General features: G+C 43.2%; 1 protein-coding gene across 1 annotated transcript; it reads left to right on the top strand.

Moving 5' to 3' along the window:
- The first annotated feature begins 312 nt into the window (after window positions 1-312).
- On the top strand, window positions 313-22067 carry dpysl4 (dihydropyrimidinase like 4). The gene is made up of 15 exons (XM_031754337.2): window positions 313-469; window positions 2578-2666; window positions 4594-4778; window positions 4851-5015; window positions 5133-5194; window positions 5274-5354; window positions 7738-7806; window positions 7901-8021; window positions 18073-18229; window positions 18308-18449; window positions 18613-18697; window positions 19364-19449; window positions 19537-19716; window positions 19836-20001; window positions 20121-22067. Exons 1-15 carry the CDS (start codon window positions 431-433, stop codon window positions 20210-20212), a joined length of 1719 nt encoding a protein of 572 aa, XP_031610197.1. The 5' UTR covers window positions 313-430; the 3' UTR covers window positions 20213-22067.
- Window positions 22068-23435: the final 1368 nt, after the last annotated feature.

Genomic DNA, 23435 nt, shown 5'->3' with positions numbered 1-23435 from the left:
GCCCGAGGCTGCAAGAACCTCGCATCTGACCAACAATTTCATTTGTACAGATCCACTCCTCCGTGTGACAGATGCAGCTTCCGTGATGTCCGCCCTGTGTTTATGAGCTATGACGCGCCTCAGTGTGTTACAGCAGCCGTTTAACTTCACACTGGATCTCCACATTACCACTCTCATCTCGAAACTTCGACTTTATTCAAAAAATGATCAATAGTATATATTTTTTCTTAATGTGCCTCCAATACTCGTACTTTTACTCTGATTACTCTCAGAAGACACGTTCGGGAGATTTACTTTGAAGCTCCCACCGGAAGCTGTGTCAGGCTGTGTTGTCGGAAACGTGACGTCAGTGTCGACGGGCGCAACAATAGCTGGCTGTGTCTGTGCGCGTGTGTGAGCGGATCAATCAGCTGATCACAGATCGATCGGGATGTCGTTCCAGGGCAAGAAGAGCAGCGCGAGACACGCGGTAGGTCCACCCGAACCGGGCCGAGCCGGGGAAAACCGACCGGTGATGCTGCGGCTCCGCCGGTCAGTCAGAAGCAGGCAAGCACCGAGGCTGGGAAGCGAGCCGGGCCGAGCCGGGCCGGGCCGGGCCGGGCGGGGCGGGGCGGGGCTGATTAGACACGTCTACCTCGGCCTGGCTCGGCTCGGCTTGGTTTGCAGAGGTCACGGATGCTGACAGGTTTTTTCATGCTGCGTTCAGGGGAGGTCGATAAAAATGCACGGGTTAAAACCTGAGCCAGTTCCAGTCCTGGCACAGCACGGTTTGATTTGTCTCAGTTCACCTGTCAGGTGACAGGATCCACGTTTTACACGTGTTTTTAAAAACAGTTCATCCGTCCTGCTTACCTGTAGCAGTGGGAGGGGCAGCATTGGGCCTATCCAGGTAATTCAGGGTATATCACCATGATGCTGGAGACCTAACCTGCTCCAGAGCAGAGATCACCAACTCACCAGCACTAACCAATCAGATCTTTCAGAGCTCAGACAGTTGGAATGTCTGAAGTGTTTTAGTTTAAAACACTAATCTGCTGTTTTTTCATATTTCTCCATACTGGCGACTTTATTTCTGTAAATGTATTTTTTGATATAGTGAAACTGCAGGACCACTTTGAGCCACGCAGCGTATTTTTGTTCTTTGTTTTTATTCTTTCGTCAGTGCGATAAACCCGAGTGAGGCTCCAGGCCACAGGAGAAAACTACAGCTGGCCTAAATGTTCATTTTAATCAAACACTCGATAATCGATAAAATCCACCCGTGCTCACCAGTTTACCTCCTTTACTTCCTGCTTCATATAAACTTTATTCACACAGCAGCTTGTTTACAGTCTGACCGCAGTGTTTACAGCACTCACACATTCTTTATCTCCCTTTGTAAGGTCAGGTGACTGCACATCAGCTAAAAGCTGATTGGCTCTGAATGATGCTAGCATACATTAAAAACATGTAGACAGTGACAGTCGTGACAGCTCGCCAATCACCCACACGCACAAACCAAGCTAGCTGGTATCACCTGATAACTTACCTCCACCCCGCTGACCAAATTTGGTCACTTCGGGGACGTTGGGGTGGCAGGCTCCATCTTTCATACTCTCTGTGTTGTATCACGAGATTGGATTGCACCAAACAGATGTTCAAGTTCAACAAATGCAGGCTTTCTTTGAGTTACTCCTCCAATCAGGGACCTCGTCAAAGGAGATGCACATCTGTAAAACTGTGACTGCAGATAATCGGCTGAAATTAATGATCAGAGTTCAGTCCACTCTGAGGTCATCGTCCAGGATTTGCCATGACAGTGGGTAAATAAAGAGCACAGCCTCCATTTTAATCTAGAGAAACACCGGCTTCATCTTCAGAACCGGAGAGTCGTTTTTACCCGTCTTACGTGGATAATAACAGTAAATGTGTAATATGACATCATATAATATACATTTTATATGTTATGAATATTATAAATATTCACTCAGGCTGTTGAGGCAGCCCAGCATAGGGCACACAGGAGGTGACTGAGGGCAAAGGCATGTTATTCATGCACACAGACACACCGAGTGCTTATGAGGGGAAACACCTGCAACATGCAAAGTAAAAATAAATACAAGACATGAGACTATCAAAATAAAACAGGAAAGAACATAAATGCCAAACACAGAGATAAAGACTAGATCAGAAGCTACAAGGGGACCCAAGGAAGGCAGGAAACAACTAAAACATCAGGAATCAAATAAAAACTGTGACCCTGCCTCCTGACCAGTGGTAGTTTAGATAGGCCCCAGCCCCAACTTAATAAGGACAAGCGGAACGAGGATCATTTTGTGAGGAAGAAGAGTCACATGACCTGTGAAATGCCTCTTTAAACATGAGCGGGCTCAAATTCTAAAGCAGAGTCAGCATTACCAGAAAGATGATAATGTGGTGGGAGCTGCTAACTGTGACTTGTAGGTTTTGTGGATCCAGCTAACTCAAAGAAAGCGTTCTCAACTTGCTTGGTGGCCACGCCTCTCCTGTCGACCCCGTCTGAATCTGCAGTCAGAAGCTTCTTTCCTATGATCTATGCACCATCCTCTCTGTTTCCAGGGCGACCGTCTGATCATCAAAGGAGGAAAGATTGTCAATGACGACCAGTCGTTCTACGCTGATATCTATGTTGAGGATGGGACCATCAAGTAAATATATTCTCTTTTTTCTCACTGATGTAATCATTCTGATTTAAAGAGGAACAAACATGTCCTCGTGTTCCACACATGGTAAACGAAACGCGCAAATTCACTGAAGAAAAAACATTTTCCTCATCTGAAGAAGAACATAGCCCTTCATGTTTGAAACCAAGTGTTCTTTGACTCAAAAAGGTCAATATTTCAGGTATGTATTGGGGTTATTGGTTCCTCTGATGGAGCATGTGCAATGTATTTTCTGTAATTAGTTTTTTTTTTTGTGGGGGACATTCGGTCATTGAGAAGACCGAATTTCGCTGTGATCTTGAAAGTTCATTAATATTTGTTCACGTTTGTACTAATGCTGACACCCTGGATTCAGAGCAGGAGAGGCAGCTTCAGTGGAGTTTCTTGACAAATCATTTCCTCTGCATCTCTATGAGCTTTTCCTGAAACGTTTGAATCTTTGTGTCAAACCAGATGTTCTCATCCGAGTCATTGCTCACGTTTGTCTGTGATAGGCAGCACCTCTGACATGATGATAAAACTGTTCTCAGCAGATGTCTGTGGGAGCAGGAAGTGGATGATGGATGCAGACATAGAAACCCTTTTTCTATTCACTGTAAGTTTGTACCTCAGTTCTTAAGAGGCCATGAAAACATCAGAATTTGGATCATACTGACCTTCAGTCTAAAGGCTGCATCTGAAAACTGGTTTCCAGCTGTTTGGACTGCACTGAGTTCTTCACACATTCAGTTTATTCCATTTAATTTACTTTTGCATAAAATCTCACTTGTTGGGTGTCAGGTTTCTTCTTGTGGTCGGTGTGAATCACCTTCACTTTGTCCCTGTGTTTGAGAATCTTCATAATCAACCTTCTCAGTGTGGCCTAAGTATCTCTTCATCCCGTCGTGGTGCTCTCTCCAAAAGAATCAGCTGTCCACACTGAGGAACTCCTTTGTCCATTTTTATCCAAAAACCAGCACATCTGGTCCTTCAGCCTCTGCCACTTGAGGGCGGCTGTAGCTCAGGTGGTGGAGCAGGTCACCTACTAATTGGAAGGTTGGTGGTTTGATCCCCATCTGCTCCAGCCTGCATGCTTTAGGCAAGATATCAACCCCCATCTGCTCTCTGATGCATCCACTGGAGTATGAATGTGTGTAAATGTTACATAGAAAAAAGGCTTAAAGTGCTCAGAAAGAGTAGAAAAGTCAATTTACAAGCTTTAGGGTGTTCTTCATGACATCTTCAAACAAAAGTTTATCTTCCAAAGTTTTATTCCTAAACTCTCTTTACTTCAGAGAATCAGCATCATCTTGAGCTGTAGACAATCACAGCTCAGTCTCTGATAGAGCAGTCCTTCGTCTGCTTCTTCATCTTTAAAAAAGTCAAAGATGAGGTGCTGGTTTCTCTTCTTTGGCCATCATGAGCTCCAGTCGTCTTCTCCCAGGGTGTTCTTAGATCTGCTTCATTGTTTTTAACCTTTTGCTTGCTCGTCTTACCAGAGATGAAAACAAGAAAAACCAAAAGACCAGTTTACTGTAAGTCAGGGGTGTCCAACTCCAGGCCTCGAGGGCCGGTGTCCTGCAGGTTTTAGATCTCACCCTGGGTCAACACACCTGAATAAAATGATGAGTTCATTACCAGGCCTCTGGAGAACTTCAACACATGTTGGGGAGGTCATGTAGCCATTTAAATCAGCTGTGTTGGATCAAGGACACATCTAAAACCTGCAGGACACCGGCCCTTGAGTCCTGGCGTTCCCCACCCCTGCTGTAAGTATACTAGTGGTCTTCATCAAGCACCAGTACAACACAGCGAAGTATATTTCATCAGGTTACTCCTATAGTCAGAAGTCGAGTGAACATATTCTAATCGATAATTACACCAATGTTAGCTTGACCATCACACCTCGGACTTCCTGTCGTGTCCTGATTAGACAGATTGGCGAGAACTTGATTGTCCCATCCGGCGTGAAAACGGTGGACGCATATGGTCAGCTGGTGATCCCTGGAGGAATCGACGCCAACACAAACCTGTACTCACCGCAGAAAGGCCTGAACCCGGCAGATGACTTCTACCAGGGAACTAGAGCCGCCCTGTCCGGAGGAACCACCACCATCAGTCAGTAATCAATATTCGATCAATACCATCTGGCCTCAGTGTGATGTGCTAACAGTAAGCTGGTGTTGGCAGTGGACCACGTGCTGGTGGAGCCGGGGACTAGTTTACTAACGGCATTTGACCAATGGAAAGATGCGGCAGAGCAGAGGGCGTGCTGCGACTTCTCCCTCCATGTGGACATCACCCGCTGGCACGAGGGGCTGTACGAGGAGCTGGAGACACTCGTCAAGGACAAAGGTCAGGATCGCCATTTAATAATCAATAAACTCATTATCAATTATAGTCAGATATCGCAAGACGCAGAGGACGAACTATAGTCTGGCTGAGTATAAACTGCAGTACTCTGTGTTTCAGGTGTGAACTCCTTCCTCTTCTTCATGGCCTACAAAGATAAGTACCAGAGCTCCGACTCTCAGGTGTGCAGACAGAGTAACTTCTCACTGATTGTTTCTTTTTGTTAGTTTTGCTTTCATTTTACCGTTGTCATGGTTTCAGCTCTATGAGGCCTTCAGTGTCCTCCGGGATCTCGGAGCCATCGCGCAGGTCCATGCTGAGAATGGTGACATCATTGATGAGGTAATTGAACAAAACTCTGACTATTCATTTAATAAAGAGCAGAAAATTGAAAATTGGTGTTTCACAGTTAGCTTGAATCAGTTAAATTAGTCCAAACTAAGGATGAACATAATGCAAACAGAAGCTGGAGACATAAAATTGTAACTGTTTGTGCCTTGAGGTGACTGTTGATGTGATTTAGTGATATGTAAATAAAACAAAATCAAACTGAATTAAGTGTTTTAGTCAGAAGCAAAAACAAAGTTTTTTTGTTTTTTTTATTTAAGTGTTTCTTGAAGTTGTGCATAAAATAAAATGTACATTATCTGATGGCTTCCTTTGTTCTAAGACTCATATATGTACAATAGTCTGGGTGACCACCATCACTTCAAGTACTTTTTCTTCAAGCAGGTATGAAAAAAGAGAAAGAAAAGAAAAAAGAAACACAGAAACAAACATATCTACAGATAGATACAGTTTGTAACTATATATATCCAGAGAGAGAGCAATTGAAAAGCCAACAGTTGGAGAAAAGGAGTACGGAGGGCTCACAAGCAAATAACAACTCTGGTCCGGAAGATGTGATCAAAGCAAAGATTTATTGATAACACGCGTGGAGTCCGAAGCTGGGCTAAGTCAGCAATCGAACTGAACTCACAATGATTAGACAAAGGTTTTATATGGGTACAATAACAAAGCCCCCTCTTTTGCAAAAATAGACAAAGTACAGCTTACATCACTTAAACCACAAAATGTTCCTGCTAACTTTAACATAGTTTAAAGAACATTACGTCTCATCTCCATCCCGGTGTCGCCCCACGTACGCTTCCTTATCTTCCCGTAGATCAGGTATACTTCCTGTAAGCATCTGACAATCTGCCGGCACAATTTGCAATTGCAGCAAAAACACATCTTCACTTCTTACCTACCAAAATAGATCTGTTATGGTGTGTATGTGTGTGTGTGAGTGTGTGTGTATGTGGGTGCCTGCTGTGTAGGCTATGTATGTGTCATGACCTCGTCTGCACCCCTGCTAACCTCACACCTCTCGTCTTAGCCAGACATAAGGCCTGTGCACATACACAGCTGAACTCTGTGTGATTTCTAGGCTAAATGTCACACTCGAACCATGAAGGAAACTTACTCAAACTGAACTCTAAAGAATATAAGTAATAAAAGATAAAAATCACTCCAGGCGTATGTCATGTAAGCAGGTGTGTTGCCATTCCTTTCAGAGCTCCTGTCCTCACCGTGTATTGGCTGATCCTTAACGCCTGCCAAGAGTTTCTGACCTTCACTTGACCAGGAGCCACAGCTCTTTAATAAGCTCAAATGCAATCATGTGTAAAAGATTAAAATCATTTTCATAACAAAAGTTCTCTCTTCTCAGATCTACCAATATGTTTGCTCGTCTCTACTACAGTTCAATCATTGAAAATTACTCTGATCAGCATACTTTGTGGAAATTACAGATTACATCATGGCAAAAGCATTTTTCAGACCCCTCACAACACACTCAGTAGCAGATGGTGACATAGCATTAGTATATGTTATTATAACAAACAAACAAACAAAAACAAACAAACAAAAATTTAAACAACCATTCCTTCAATGATGAATATCAGCGATATCTGGCCTTATAGAACTCACATAGCGGAGCTGTTTTCCCCAATGTTTTACAAATTTCTCATACTCAAAATTCACTAAAAAAGTAAACTTTCCATATTATGAATCTCAAAAGTTACATCAATCCAGCTGTTTAATGTTGGTGGATCCTGTGTTAATAATCTTTTGGTCAGTGCCTTTTTACCTGCAGCTAGCAGCACACCAAGTAAGTATTTATCTCTACCCTGTATGTCTTAGGGTATGTATCCTAAAAATATGGATTTGAAATCAAAGGGTAAATATGTACTAAAGATGTTTTGCATCACTTTATGGACGTCTCTCCAGTACCTCTTAATATTCTTACAATCCCAAAACATATGGTAGTGTCATAGTGTCGTAGTAGTGTCACACTATGGTATGGTAGTGTCATAGCCACAGTTCCTCCAACATTCACAGCTTCCATCATCATAATGCGCCTTTAAAGCTGGGGTGCAAAAAAAAGCTTTTGAGAACAGGGGAACAATTCTCTGGTCTGACACCCTGCAGTGAACCACTGCTATGGTTTAGGTGTGGTTCACAAATATCTTGTAGGTACACTGCTGCCTCCTTCCAGAATGTGACATCCTCTAATGACATGGCAGACAGAGATTTTAACACAACAAACAGACTCACACCCTTTGATTTTGTCATTTGGCTGTTTCTGGAGAATAAGGTTCATGCTCAGTTTCACTGTTTGGTTACCCCAGGCTTTAACTGGTGTAAATAGGTTTTAACTGGTATAAACTTGTTTGTGTTTCAGGAGCAGAAGAAGCTTCTCTGTCTTGGCATTACTGGACCTGAAGGACATGTTATATCGCACTCGGAAGAGGTATGCACACCTGAGACACACTCCTGTGCAGATTGTGGCTGATGTGTTGGCATGTTGCATATTTCTGATGTGTGTGTTTTTGTGTGTGCTTCAGGTAGAGACTGAGGCAGTGTATCGGGCCATCACCATTGCCAAACAGTCCAACTGCCCGCTGTACGTTACCAAGGTGATGAGCAAATCTGCTGCTGATGTCATCGCCAAAGCCAGGAAGAAAGGTGAGGGCGTCAGCTTCGTCCTTTTGGCCTTTAATCCAGATTTAACTGGTTTCATTCAGACCCTTATTTGGGGTCCTGAGCCTTCAGAGTCATCGTTTTGTAAGAGGGTGAATGCTGAGCTCAGCTGGTGGTCCTCCCGTTTTCTGGCTCACCCATCTCTACAAGGTCTTAAATAATCAGGCCCCATCTTATCTTAATGACCTTGTAGTACCATATCACCCTATTAGAGCACTTCGCTCTCACACTGCAGGCCTACTTGTTGTTCCTAGAGTATTTAAAAGTAGAATGGGAGGCAGAGCCTTCAGTTTTCTGGCCCCTCTTTTGTGGAACCAGCTTCCAGTTTGGATTCAGGAGACAGACATTATCTCTACTTTTAAGATTAGGCTTAAAACTTTCCTTTTTGCTGAACATATTAACAACTGTTAAAATCTCCCAGTTCTTTTAATCTTTGGGCTGAAGGAAGGACAATACTCGGTGTATAAATGCTCAATCAACAATATTTTATTTCCATATAATTCAACACTTAAGAGCATAAGAACCATCATGATGGGGAGAGTTGCCTGCAGAGGGTCACAGCAAGTCTCAAAATGGTGACGGGTTACTCAGCCTTTTATAGCCCCTAGTGGCCCCCACCTAGTCATAAAAAGCCTAAACATTCACATGTTTTCTCTCTTACGGCGCCTAAGTTATGACCTCGGCTCCCTGTCTTTCTGCTCTCTGTAAGGGTGGGGGTATGGAATGTGGTCTGTTTCTCCCATTTATCAGTACAAGGTCTTCTGCACACAACATTCTCTTCATGATTCAGCAGTATGAAATGTCAAGAAACAATGTAACACATTCAACAGTGTCGAATAATACAGGTCACTCAAATAGATCTAATGATTTTCACACTCTTTTAAGTCAGAAGTATAATGCAAACTAAAACTACATACTGATCACACACTCTATATTAAGGGGTATAATATGATCTATAGCAGTATCATAATTCAACTACTTTGATTACAGATATAAGGTAACATATGATAACAAAATAATCTCACAATTCCCCCTTTTGATCTCTTAAAAAGAGATCACTTATAACATTCACTCCAGCGTTACAAGGTCCAGCTCTTCTTGGTCCTGAGGCCCTCTGTCCCCCTTTAACGGGTGGACCATATGTGGGATGACCTCTGTGTTTAGCAGTTCAGATGCAAGAAAAATTAGATTTACAACCATAACAGCAGTTACAGATGACACTCCCATCACTCCCCAATTCTCCCACAGCTTTATTTTGGTGTTACAGTTTCCCACTCCCATTTTTGGTGCCACCTTATACCTTTCAAATGTACTCAGACTAGAACCTCTGTCTAAGGAGCTTTTAACCTTTATTTTTATTGCTGCAGCTACCAGTATCTTCCAGTTGGGTGATTCTCAGCTTCTTTCTTCGACCTCCGGGGTTAGACCACCCTTTAGTCGTTGCACAGATCAGGGGATTATTCTGCCCCGATTTCAAACAAAGATCTGTGTATTTTGGGGTCATAGCCGTGTCCCCCTTTCTACCAAGATCCTCTCGAACCTCGTTGGTCTGGTGTTCCTAGATTTTCGCCAACCCCTTCATGGTTATTGCTGTGTTTATGGGATCCATCTTCTCAAGGAGCCCAAACGCCATGACCCTTGACCCCAGTTGCTGTCTCGGCAGTCCCTACATCTGTCTCTGCTGTGAAGGGTCCTCATATCTCCGTACCTCGTCTGGTGTCTGTTCCTTTCTCTGCAAGAGACAGAAAACCAAAACACCTCTCTCCCTAGCCTTGATAATCTATTATTGTTATCCATTGTCCTTCCGGTGCTGCAAATTTGGTTTAAAATATCATGTTCAGGACTCTCTGACCAAGGAACTTATTCTAATCATAATCTATGTGTGTGTAAGCGTGTTTGCATTTACCCTCTGCACTCAAAGTCAATACCTACAATTTATCAGTCCGGACAGTCACGCCCGAACGAAGCTTATGACCTTCAAAAGACTGAGTGTCAACTCATTATGAGCACATTTGCAATGTGTTTATGAAAGTGATTATAACCACTTAGTTTAATCAAGAAATCAAAACAAAAACAAATTAACCTTTTTTTTTTTTTTTTTTATTCTATTCTAACACATTATAAGCTTACCATACCTAAATTATTAAACACACAAATAAAGTCATAAACTGTTCATAAAACCATTGTTTGATGTTCAGACTCAACTCCCCTTTTGACACACTCCCATGTGTCAATCCATCGAGCTAGAAAATTAAAAGAGAAGGTTAGTGATATCATATCTCAGAACTCAAAATCAGCAACCAAAGGGTTAAGTCTGCAGTTCCACACTCTCATGTGAAGCTACCGTCTCCTCCTCTGCTCTCTCTTATCCTCCTGCTCCTGCAAAACAAAACAAAACAAAGCGAAGCATCCACCCTTCTCTTGCCGGCTAGGTGAATTGTTTGTTGGCATTTACTAATCCTAAAGTTGGTGCAGTCTTTGTCTCAGTATCAAGTCAGTCCATCACAGTCCAGTCACATGCATTCATTCACACCCATTCATACCAGATGTTGCTGACAATGGAGTCTCACGCGTGACCTATTCGAGCATCCATCACCAGCAAGATGACGTCATCATTTTAAAGGAAAACAATTCCTTGTTTTTGACTGGATTGACTCGCTGCAATCCTTTTAGACTCAGGACTTCTCACGTGATCAGTGTCCCCTATAAGTGAATTTCTCCCAAGCCAATTACAATCATGGAGAAGCACACTTTGCAACTGTTTACAGTAATAATATTTTATAGCGCTTTAAATCTCAATCTTTCAGGCCTGGTTTAAAGAGCTGATTGTTAAATCATGAACTCACAAAATATCACCACCGGTGGATCACACCTCTCAGATGTTCTTATCTGAGAGGTAACAAAACGAAAACAGACGTAACCAACAAAATACTAATAAAAATAACACAAACTAGGGCCCGTTGCAGACATGTCCAAACATAAAACTATCCCTCTCTCGCTTACGAGAAAGAACACAAGCCAAAGCTCACAGATAAAAATCAAGCTAGCGCTAAGCAAAACCAAAAAATCAACCAGAAATTCACAGGAATGTTTTGCTTCCTGCCGGGACAATATTGTGTGGGAATGAGAACCTCAGGTACCGTAGCACCTTTGTTCCTCCTTGTATTAAATTTCAATCACAGAAAATGCAGTACTCCGACCTAAAACTTACACTATTAATTCATCATTTTCACTCTGTGCCACTGCTCCTCACCAGGCTGTATGAAGCACAGCAAAGAATTCAGTCAAGGCCTTGAGCCATAAACAGACATCACGCACAGACATTGTTTTCATAACCAAACTGTTTCAGACCTTACCCCTAAAATCTACATAAATGTCCTCTGGGTGACATAAAACACATCCTAAATAATCAACGATAATCAATGGCTCCTCATAAAAATTATGTATTGGGATATTTGTGTGCAGCATTTTGCATATCAGCATAAGCATTTGTTAGCAAAGCATTCTTCATTGCATCAGCGTGTGTGTGTGTGTCCTTTTTCACTCAATCGACGAGTGCACATATATTCATGTGTGTGTTTCTTTTCATCAGTGTATGTAGATGTGTGTGTTTGTGTGTGTGTGTGTTCATCACTTTCCTGTTCTGGTGTCTTGGGTAAACCATGGCCTGAAGCGTGCCCTGGGGTCCTGCCCTCCTCCTTTTCAGTCTGTTTGCGACCATTGCTGCTGCTGCTGCAAAGTTCTGTCCGTCCCTGGTTCTGACCCCAATTGGGGCAGTCCTTTCTCCAATGTCCATGCTCACTGTAGGTGAAACCTGCATCTTCTTCTGTGTTTTTGTCCATTCTGAGGTGCCTTTTGACCTCACTTGCTCCTCCTGTCTCGGCCACGCCCCTTTTGCTGCCGTATTGGTCCATCACTGTCCTGCACAGTGTTAATGCAGAGTTATCAAGATCAGCATCCTTTTGCTCGGCCTTACTTTTCATTCGGGCTTGGCAGGCATCCCGTCACAGCTCTGTCAGCTGACGTAGTCTGAGAATTTTCCCCGTGTAGTGAAACGGGCCTTAGGTTTAGTGCTCTCCGTCTCTGCTGCATGAGATCGCATTCCTGCAGCACTGACATTTTCAGGTTGTTGTTGTGGGTCCAGCTGTTGCAGCATTTGGTCAGGGTCACGTAGAGGGGAGAGCAGGAGTCCAGGTCAGCCTCGGCTTTCAGGGCCGGCAAAGCAGCCTGTAATTAAACATAAAGAGAAAAAGAAAGAAAAAAAACAAAAAAACAAAAAAAACAAAAACAAAACAAAACAAAACAAAAACAAACCAAAGTGTACAAACAGGAAAATGATGTTGTGTTGGCTGTGTTACAACGAGAGGGGAGAAACACCGGACCAGGCCCTGTGTCAGCCTTCTCTCCCCCCTTTTTCTTTTTTTTTTTTCACAATATAATCAACTCATAACCCACCAAGTTGACAGGACAACATGCACATGTTCAAATTCTTAAGATCATGTTTAAACTCACAAAAGAGAATTTTCTTTCCGTCAGTAATCACTTGTGTTGTTCAATCATCAGAAAACATCTCACAATTTGACTCTTAACCACAAAATTTGTTATTTCATCACTGGTTGGTCATACCAGTCTCTTTATTTTCTTTTTCTTTGAAGCTAAATTGTTGTCCTGCAACCCAGAGGGTTTATTTGTTAGTAATGGATAAACTTCATCATTTAACAACAGAAGTATGTTGATTTTTGCTGCTTTAACCTTGCTGGAAAATCTTCACATGTTCATGAGTGTAAGCTGTTTCTTCATTGCATGTGTGTGCATTTGTAGGCAGGTTAATTTTAACTTTTTCTCGAACTAGGCGTTACCTTAAAAGGAGCCTTTCTCTCACATTTCTCTGCTTGTGTGTGTTTTTGTTTCACCCCTTGTTGTGATGCTCCGGACGCCTTCCCAACCTCCACAAGTCTGTTGGCCCCAATTTTGTGTTAAAACTTCTCTTAATTTCTCCTCTAATTCTCTCCTCGCTGCTGTCTGTTTCACAGCTGCTGATTCATGCTGGGTGTGGTTCCCATTACTTATAATTTTGCTTCGGCCGCCGTGCTTGTGGGGGCAGTTGGTCCAGGTCCATAGCTTCCTGTATTAACACACTAAGAGATTTATTTAATATCATTTTCATCACTGTTAAAAAGATAAGCAGGCAACACGCCCACCTTGACAGCGCAAACTGCACGCCAGTCTCCCAACACATTCCTCTCTCTGCTTCTCAATAATTCTCCACTACACACCTCTTACTCTCTCTCTCTCCTTTTTTAAATTATTTTTTATTACACCACAGAGTAATACACCCAATTATGCCCGTCTATCTCTATGTGGCTCCAAATTCCCTCTTTATTCGTAATTTCACGCTATCAGGGGACAGGCACACAACAATTTTAACCACTGAAACGTCACTGAAACGAGGACTCTAACCTCTATTTTAAGAAATGAGGACTCTAACCTCGGTTTTCTTTTTGACTAATATAGAACTCAACCTTAGATGTCAAAGCATTCTCTTGTTCTATTCCAGAATAAATGTGAACCCGTGATTACACGGCCGTACCAGTGTTATTCTGTAGCTATGCGGGAGTCCTCAGTTCCCAAGTCGCCACCTCGGCACCCAGACGACGCTGGACCAGCCTGTGCGTCCACAGACAGGGGTTGCCACACCTTGAACAAAATTAATTTCCACAGGTACACTAGGGCGTCAACCTTTGATCTTAAAGCATTCTCTTCGCACTAATGTCCTCCTATTCACACATCAACCGTCACTGTCACTGTGTTCACGCTTCACACACGGAAACACACCCAGAGCGCGCCTCACACAGAGCAGCACCCAGAGCGCGCTTCACACACACACACAACGCCCAGAGCGCGCCTCACCAGCAGTGAGACCCACAGAGAGCGCTTTTCATCAGCGGAAATTTACACAGAAACCTCTGAACTCAACTGTTAGAACTCTTCCGAGCACAACCGCACCATATACCAGGTACCCTTTCACTGCGCTTTTATGGCCGCCACCACGGGGCAAAATCGCATCGTAAAAGTGATGCTCGTCCCGAGAGGCTCAAAACCGACACCATAAACCAGCGTCTACTTTACCTTTAATCGGGGTGAAGTAAATATTTTACTTATAATGTTATGGCCGCAACCCTCGAGGCTTAACCGACACCATAAACCACCGTCTAACCTCTATTCAATGTGCTGAAACCAGCACCCCTCACTACTGCACTTACGACCGCATCACCAGAACACGGCCGTATCATAAACCAAAACCTACGGACGTGTTTCGCATTACGCGTTGCTAGCGCTTAACCGACACCGTAAGCCAGTATCTGCTTAACCTTAATTCTGTACTAATTTTATGACCGCATCAACGAGGGCTTATATCCGACACCATAACCGAACTTCAAAACCTCTATTCAATGTACTGGACATATGGCCGCGTCTCCAAAGATTCTAATGTATTATTGCTACAGAAGCCAGTCTTAGACAAAGTTAAATGTGGAAGGTAAAGTGGGCTGCAGCTAGACTCAACGTAGTATGTAATTAGTATCTTGCTAGAAGCAGTTTAGCTGCAACTAGACTCAACGTAGTATGTAATTAGTATCTTGCTAGAAGCAGTTCATTTAACACACTGGAATTTAGCCTCAACTTATGTTGTTAGTATCTTGCGCCAAAAACCAGACACCGACAAATTTAATGTGAAAATACGTGTAACTCAGCGAACAGATTAATTTGGAAAGCCCAATATGCACATTTGGTATTTATAATACAACAGGCTGTGCTTACCTTTTTGTTTAGGCCGGCCCTCTGTTCGCCTCGCCCCACGATCTCACCACAGGCCAAATCTGCCCCTCCTCAGCACGCCAAAGATCCGGGTCACCGGCACCAAGTTGTTAAAATCTCCCAGTTCTTTTAATCTTTGGGCTGAAGGAAGGACAATACTCGGTGTATAAATGCTCAATCAACAATATTTTATTTCCATATAATTCAACACTTAAGAGCATAAGAACCATCATGATGGGGAGAGTTGCCTGCAGAGGGTCACAGCAAGTCTCAAAATGGTGACGGGTTACTCAGCCTTTTATAGCCCCTAGTGGCCCCCACCTAGTCATAAAAAGCCTAAACATTCACATGTTTTCTCTCTTACGGCGCCTAAGTTATGACCTCGGCTCCCTGTCTTTCTGCTCTCTGTAAGGGTGGGGGTATGGAATGTGGTCTGTTTCTCCCATTTATCAGTACAAGGTCTTCTGCACACAACATTCTCTTCATGATTCAGCAGTATGAAATGTCAAGAAACAATGTAACACATTCAACAGTGTCGAATAATACAGGTCACTCAAATAGATCTAATGATTTTCACACTCTTTTAAGTCAGAAGTATAATGCAAACTAAAACTACATACTGATCACACACTCTATATTAAGGGGTATAATATGATCTATAGCAGTATCATAATTCAACTACTTTGATTACAGATATAAGGTAACATATGATAACAAAATAATCTCACACAACTATTCGTCAATCCCAGGTCTCTCCTCTGGTTTTAGGACACCCTTGGCTTGCTAAACAGAACCCTCAGATTGACTGGGCACGCTCGGTTTCTGCCTGGAGTAATTTTTATCACAAAAACAGTTTGAATTCTGCCACTCCACCCATTCATTCCTCACACGTGAACCTAGTGAAGCCCCAGATCTGTCATCGGTCCCTCAGGTTTCAGTTGTTCAGTTTTTTCGTAAAGATCTGGCCATTTCACTTCCACCTAATGTGCAATAGGCCTTCTTCCCATAGCTTCGCTACCTACAAGTCATAGTTACAGTCTCACCAAACCTGAACGGGACGCCATGGAAAAATATATTACCAAGGGTTTCACAGCTGGCATCATTTGCACTTCCACTTCTCCTGTAGGTGCAGGGTTCTTTTTTGTAGAGAAAAGGACAAGTTTCTTTGTCAATCTATCAGTTACCAAGGTCTAAATAATATCACCATCCAAAACAAATATCCATTCCCACCACTGCTGTCTCCCCCTTTTAGATAGATTTTATTTTTTTATTTTATTTCGAACATGCAAATATAACTGAAATAACAAGAGAAAAAATAAAAACCAAACTTAAAAAACGTCAAGTTTGAATGTTGAATTCCTACAGAGCACAACAGTGTTCTTTAAACTGCGAAACACCTAGCATCTCACTCCAAAGAAGAGGATGAGTGGAAGACTGCATTTAATAAAAATTTAGGACATTTTGAATACCTCGTAATGCCTTTTGGATTAATCAGTGCACCATCTGTGTTTCAATATGACATCATTTAATCACGTGGTGTGTGACTTCCTGAACTGTTTCTTCTTTGTCTACTGAGATGATATACTAGATTTCAATCCAGGGGGGCCTTCTTCCCAGGCTTTAATTTCACAATTACTCATCGACCAGGTTCTTGGAATGTAAAGCCCGATTTTCTCTCTCGGTTACACTCACCTCCAAGATGAAGTCACTGATCTGAATTGCCAAAAGGGATGAACTTTATCCAGGTGGCGGTCCACCCAACCGGCTGTATGTTCCATCCAACATCCATTAATGAGTCATCCACTGGCTCCATTCCTCTAAGTTGGCCTGCCATCCCTGTAAGAACCGCGCCATCACTCTTCTTCAGTGCTCCTTCTGGTGGCTGTCCTTGATCAAAGAAGCCTGGTAGCATTTTTCTGCATGTCTTGTGTGTGCTCAAAACAAATCTGTCAGTTCACCTCCAGCCAGCCTCCTGCACCCTCTTACAACCTCGGAACAACCTTTGTCTCACATCCCAGTGGACTTCATCATTGGTCTGCCTCCCTCAGAGGGTAAAACAGTCCTTCTCACCATCATAGACTATTTTTCAAAGGCTGTACATATTTTTGCCCTCTCCAAACTCCAGTCTGCCCTAGAAGCTGCTCAACTCCATGGTGCACCATGTTTTCGGACTTCACGGTATATCTCAACACATTGTGTCATATCGTGGCCCACAATTTACATCTCGAGTCTGGAGAGACGAGCAGGTGAGCTTGTCTTCTGGTTTCCATCCACAGACTAATGGGCAGGTGGAGAGGGCAAGTCAGGAGCTGGAGGCTGCTCTTCAGTGTCTCGCATCCTCCAATAAGGCAACTTGGAGCCAACTGATTTCTTGGATCGAGTTTGCTCACAATTCGCTGACATCTTCTGCTACGGGTTTGTCATCTTTCGAAGTGTCTCTGGGCTACGTCTGTTTCCAACTTTGGAAGGTGAGATTTCCTTCTGTTCAACTTCATGTCCGTCATTGCCGCAGGATCTGGAGGCCCACTCGAGCAGCACTGTTATGGACGAAAGAACAAAACAAGTTTCCTGACAGCCTTCGGTGTACCGCTGTTGCTACCTATCACCCAGGTCAGAAGGTATGGTTGTCCACTAAACACATTCTTAGATTCTGACATTCTCAGGTCAGAATCTGATTAATACACCTAACAGAGATTTGGTCATTAGCCGGTTCCTATTTATGCTGGAAGAAGGCAGTCTCTGAACGTTTGTAACGTTGGGCTTCCTCCATATCTGGTCGCTTGTCTCCTTCGTTTGCCAAACCAGCCACTTACCCTCTGCTCCTGTTCACGCAGGAATCCTGGACACTGAGAGAGGTCTGAGTGACTGTTCTGGACTGTCAGTAGTTTGGGGCCAATTTCTAGAGTTGTCGCTGGCCGCACCTGTGGCTTGGATCAGGAGCCTCTGGATTTCCAGCTGTCCTGAAACACAACATTTACATTTTTCTGGACTGGATTTTTTTCTGGATTGGATGTCGAGCTGTCTGAGCTTTTCCTTTGGTGCACTAACCACCATGTTCAAGTCATACAGAGAAAGGGGTCAACTAAGCCAGGATCAGTTTACTGTGACAGACTCCAAACAGCTCTGGGGTAACTTGTTACCATAAACAACATCCCCAGCCTCAGGTACTGATACTTTAAAAGCAACTTGGTGCCCTAAAGTTGAACCTCTTTGTCCACAGGCATGGTGGTGTATGGGGAACCAATCACAGCTGGCCTGGCTACCGACGGCTCCCATTATTGGTCCAAAGACTGGGCCATAGCTGCTGCCTTCGTCACAAGCCCGCCCCTTAACCCTGATCCTTCGACTCCGCAGTACTTGACCTCCCTGTTAGCATGGTAAGCATTACTGCCCCTCACCTGAACCATGGAGATGTCACAGGTGACCCTTACAGGTGCTTGCTGTGTGTTTTCCAGTGGAGACCTCCAAGTAACCTCCAGCGCTCAGGCCAGCTTTTCCACCGCTCAGAAAGCTGTCGGTAAAGACAACTTCACTTTGATCCCAGAGGGAACTAATGGCATCGAGGAGAGGATGTCGGTGGTCTGGGACAGAGCAGTGGTAAGAAAACTTGACCTTGGAACCCTGACCCTCAGTCCCATGGTATCATCAGTGTGAATGTGCTGCACGCCCACCCTGATTCTCCTCCTCCTATGCCTGATCTCCATCCCTCTGCTTTTACTGTGAGTCCCAGCATTCATGCTGTTTCCACTGTGTTTCTCAGGCCACTGGAATGATGGATGAGAATGAGTTTGTTGCAGTAACCAGCACCAATGCTGCAAAGCTCTTCAGCATGTATCCACGAAAAGGTATGACGTCAGTTGCAGGTAAATGTTGAAAAGGATAAATACTCCAGATAAATACTGGAGACATGTTTCTGGGACAAGAGGACAAATTTCAGGGGTGTCAAACATAGGATAGGTCAGGTGAAGACTCCAAGCCACCTCATTGGATGGCACTGAAAAATGTGAATAAATATACATAAACCTTTTATGAGTGTTAACTGTATTTTCACAAGTCTAACAACTTTTTCTATTAATAAAGCCTCTCTTCCATGGCTATTCATACTAGCTCAAAGTAATTACGTAATAAATAAACAATTCAGTGACAATGGACAACAAGTTACCAGATTTTACACAAGTATGTCTTACAATTTAAGCCCAAAGAGACGTGCTGACAAATTTCTTTCATTTACTACAGCAGCACTTCTTTTTCATCCAGAAAAATTGAGATACACTGCTAAAATTGCTCTTTTTAATAATTCGATATCTCAGAGATTGGCATGGTTAAAACTTCTTTACTCTCACAGAAAAGAGAGTTTCTTTGGTTCAGTCCACCCAGTGTATGAGTTTGACATACCAGCTTTACATCACAAAACACTCCAGCCGTCCTGAAGAACAATCTTACAAAGTCTTGCAGCCCTTTGTTCCCCAAACATTAGCTGTTTTTAAGGATTGATGCTTCTGTGCGCTCAGGTCGGATCGCTGTAGGATCTGATGCTGATATTGTCATCTGGAATCCGAAGGAGACACGAATCATTTCTGCAAACACTCACAACCTGGTAACAACACCGCTGTCATATCAATCATTTACATCTAGGGTCAAACCTCTTCAAAACTTCTCATCATGATCTATTTCCTGTGTGCAGAACCTAGAGGTCAACATCTTTGAGGGTTTGGAGTTTCGGGGAGTGGCATCGGTGGTGATCAGCGGCGGACGAGTTCTTCTGGAGGACGGAAAACTCAACGTGACCGAAGGTTCAGGACGCTTCATTCCCAGGAAGGCTTTTCCTGATATCGTGTACAAGAGGATCAAAGCCCGCAGCAAGGTAACCGGCAGTTAGTGGTCGCTGAGAGGTAGTTAGTGACAGATGCATGGTAACAGCCTCCACCTGTCCAATAGGCTAAATGATCCAGTAATCTGGAGGTTTATTTCTTCCCGTTTCAGATGGCCGAAGCTCACGGTGTCCCCCGTGGAAACTACGATGGTCCAGTCCATGATGTCATCAGCATGACTAAATCAGTCCCACCCACCCCGACCACCAGGGGGCCCCCATGTCCAAAAACCCTGACCGGCCCCCGAAATCTCCACCAGTCGGGATTCACCCTCGCAGGTGGGAAACCAAAACACGTCTGCTGTTTTCTGGTCAATAATCCGACCAGTTTAAGGATAGCAATAAAAAACAAGATAACAGTGACACTGAAATGATCATCTTCTTGTTTTTCTGTCCAGGAGCTCAGATTGATGACCACATACCACGGCGCTCTGCTCAGAGGATTGTGGCACCTCCTGGTGGACGATCCAACATTACGTCATTATCCTAAAACTGGAAGAATGAAACAGTCGCTGTGAGACTGTCCAACAGTCCTTACAATGACTACTAGCTCTTCATAATAGTAATATTTCATCATGAACTCAAATGCAACCCTCCAAACAACCCTACAGCTAGCTCCAAACAACTTAAACTACTAAATCCTAAATTGAAAGCTCCTGACTCGTTTAATGGTACTTTTATAAAGCTGTAGTATTTCAGCTAGTAGAAAATGGCAATACAACTCGATAAATACCAGTAAGCCCTGCTTACACTGAACTACTTCACGTTTCTAAGATAGCAGTACTCCAGCATATAAAAGCATCAAGTACAACTAAGACTGCAAGTTACTAAACAAGTATTACATCAGACAGAGTGGTACTTCTACAAGTACTAAAGCTACCTGACGTAAAGGATGGGTTATAAATTCTATGCCATTAGTACTTCAGCTAGTATTTAACCCAATACAAACCCCATGGTTACCACTAAGTACCACATCAGCATTAGAGCTGTTAGTACTCTGCCCTAAAACTACATAACGACTGTTTTACACCATACAGCAAATACTTTATTCTATAATAGTACTTTACCTAGAACTATGACCCGATAATACTTTAGCCTACTGAATCATTCTGCAGTAGAAGCCCAACAGCGAACCCTACAGTGTTAGTGTAACTAGTACTACACCCTAGAAACATGGTACTGAATGTTTTTGGTATTCTCATCTTCATCTCATTATTCGTCACTCCATCTGTTCTATCAGCTCTGATAAATGCAGTAGTTGTAGTTTCAGTCGTAGTAGCAGAAGTATAACCGAACATTTGTGCTTTCTGTAGTGCTTTTTGATTAGCAGGACTATGGTCATGCCACTTCATCATGAGAAAACTGTTGCAGTAGAACCAGTACTCCTTTCAGGTTAGGCTTCTGTTCCAGGTGGAAGCTACTCTGGTTGTTTTCAGATGTTGTCTCTGACAGCTGGTTGTGTCAAATGCTTCTGCTTCCTGTTTGTTAGACAGGACTCGGGCCTGTCCGAGTGCCCTTCTAATTCATTCATTTAATGGCGTTCTGAAAATCTCCAAATCAGAATTAAACTCCTTCAGATTCACGCAGATGTTCTCTTCTCTGGCTGTGAATGGTGCTAAGAAATCCAGATAGCCTCCAAGTAGCAATCCCTACAAAGCCCCGCCTCCTATAGGAGGCTAGCACAGCCACATAATATCATTACAGCAACTACAGCTTGATCTGATCACAGACTGCACATGCTCAGTAGGATTTCTGACTCTTTCATTGGACTTTACATAAAGGTCACTGTTCTCCTTCTTGGACACTGAGTGAAACACCGGGGCGAACCCTGAGCCATCAGTTAGGGTTATGTCCATGATCAGATCCTGCTGTAAGTATCCACCATGACCTCTGACCTTTGTCCTCTGATGACCTCAGATTTTTAACAGTGTGTTAGACTTGTACAAAGTTCATTTTGTATTTTTTACACTTTTTGTATCCTGGAAGTGTTAGCATCAGTGAGCTCACAAGTGTCCACGCAGCCCATGGCAACCATGTTTGTGGCAGGCTGTTGCTATAGTAACAAGATGTTGTTTTTCATCTGCACAGCAGCTGGTTAATCTAGCATGAAGCCAGGCTCAAAAATGGTATCTGTGTCGTGCAGTGTGTTTCTGTAGCAGTCGAACATGTTCCCGTCCTTACAGGTGCACCGGAGCCAGCATGGAGGGCATGAAGTCCTGGTGCACACAGGTCACCGTGGCAGTGGCGTGTCTGTCATTGTTGTTGTTGTTTCTGTTGGTGAATGAAAAAATTTGTTCCAGATGTGATGAGAGCTGCATGAATAAAGGAGGAAGAGAAAAACTGACCATAGAGATGTCTGTTTCCTGAATGTGATGAAATCTTCATCATTCAGACTGAAGTAAGAGCGCTTTAGCGAGCAAACATCAGAGACACTTAGAGTTTCTATGTTAAGTAGAAATCCAAACGGCACTCGGCCTTCTTCTGGTTTTGGATCCAGGTCCAGGTCCGTTCTTGACACCTTCCATGGTCCAGCTTCTGGGGGGATGTACCGAGTGTGTTGCGGAGTGCGAGGTTTAAGATCAGGTTCATTCTCCTAAAACTGGAGACTCTTTTACGTCTTACGTCTTTTAAACAACAGCTTAAGTTAATTTAGAACAATGTCATTTTGACTACACAAGGAAAAGGGAAATAAAAAGAAGATTGGACTGAGAAGAAGCAGGATTTGGTCTTATCCAGGTAACTGTAAAGCTTGGGGTTTTTGTACTACAAGCTCTTTCACCTCTTACTGGGGTAAATAACTATAGCACAGGTGAGGACAAAATTATTAGCCGCACTATGAAATTTGTTGAAGGTGCTTTTTCAGCAGAGCATTATTTCAGGAAAAAATCATCAGGGTCCTTAGCACAAGCCGTCGATGGGCTTTACCTTAGTAATACTCAAAGCTGTAAAATCAAAATAGAGTTAACATCCGATTTACACTCAGTTTAAAAACTTCAGCATCATGCCAAGAACTAAAGAAATCAGTTTATCAGACTACAGAGAAAGAACTGTTGATGCTCACAAAGATGCATATAAAAAGTTATTGCAGCGTTGTCGACTGAAGAACTGGAGTGAGAAGCATGATCGAGGAATTTTAAAAAACAGCCACACAGTACAGAAGGAGCCCGGCAGGAAGGTAGGAAGCAAACAGTTCAACGACACTGGAGAGAAAACTAGTGAATCTAAAAATCCCAGAACAACTGCGGAGACACTCCACCTTGTCAGGAATCCTAACCTCAAAGATGAGGATAGAGCTTTGCACAATCATTGACTGAGATGAGGAACAATGGGCTGGCCCAGCCCATTGTTCCTTCAGTGGTGCTAGTTTCAGTCATTATGCAAATGTACTGTTTATAAGACTGGGGAAACCTGCAGTCAGCTGAGACTGAAGAAGTCATTTGGATGAGTGACGAAACATTTCTCCCACTGAAAACGCTATGTCCAGATGAGCAGAATGAACTTTTGGGGGTTGCTAAAAAAAAAGCATTTCCAGACTCTTCCAGCTCTTAGAAGCTCTTAATGAAATCCAGTACTGTGGCATTTCTACAGATGGAAGTAACCATGGAGCAGAGAAAATATTCCCAATCATAATTCAGTGCTTTGACTGGAAGAATGGTGGCGTGCAAACAAAATTAATTAAGTTTAGAAACACAGCAAATGAGACCGCAGAAACC

This window comes from Oreochromis aureus, linkage group 8 (assembly GCF_013358895.1).
Source record: "Oreochromis aureus strain Israel breed Guangdong linkage group 8, ZZ_aureus, whole genome shotgun sequence".
Classification (NCBI taxonomy): Eukaryota; Metazoa; Chordata; class Actinopteri; order Cichliformes; family Cichlidae; genus Oreochromis; species Oreochromis aureus.
The sequence above is the reverse complement of the archived record's forward strand: the minus strand, read 5'-3'. Positions and strand labels throughout refer to the sequence as shown.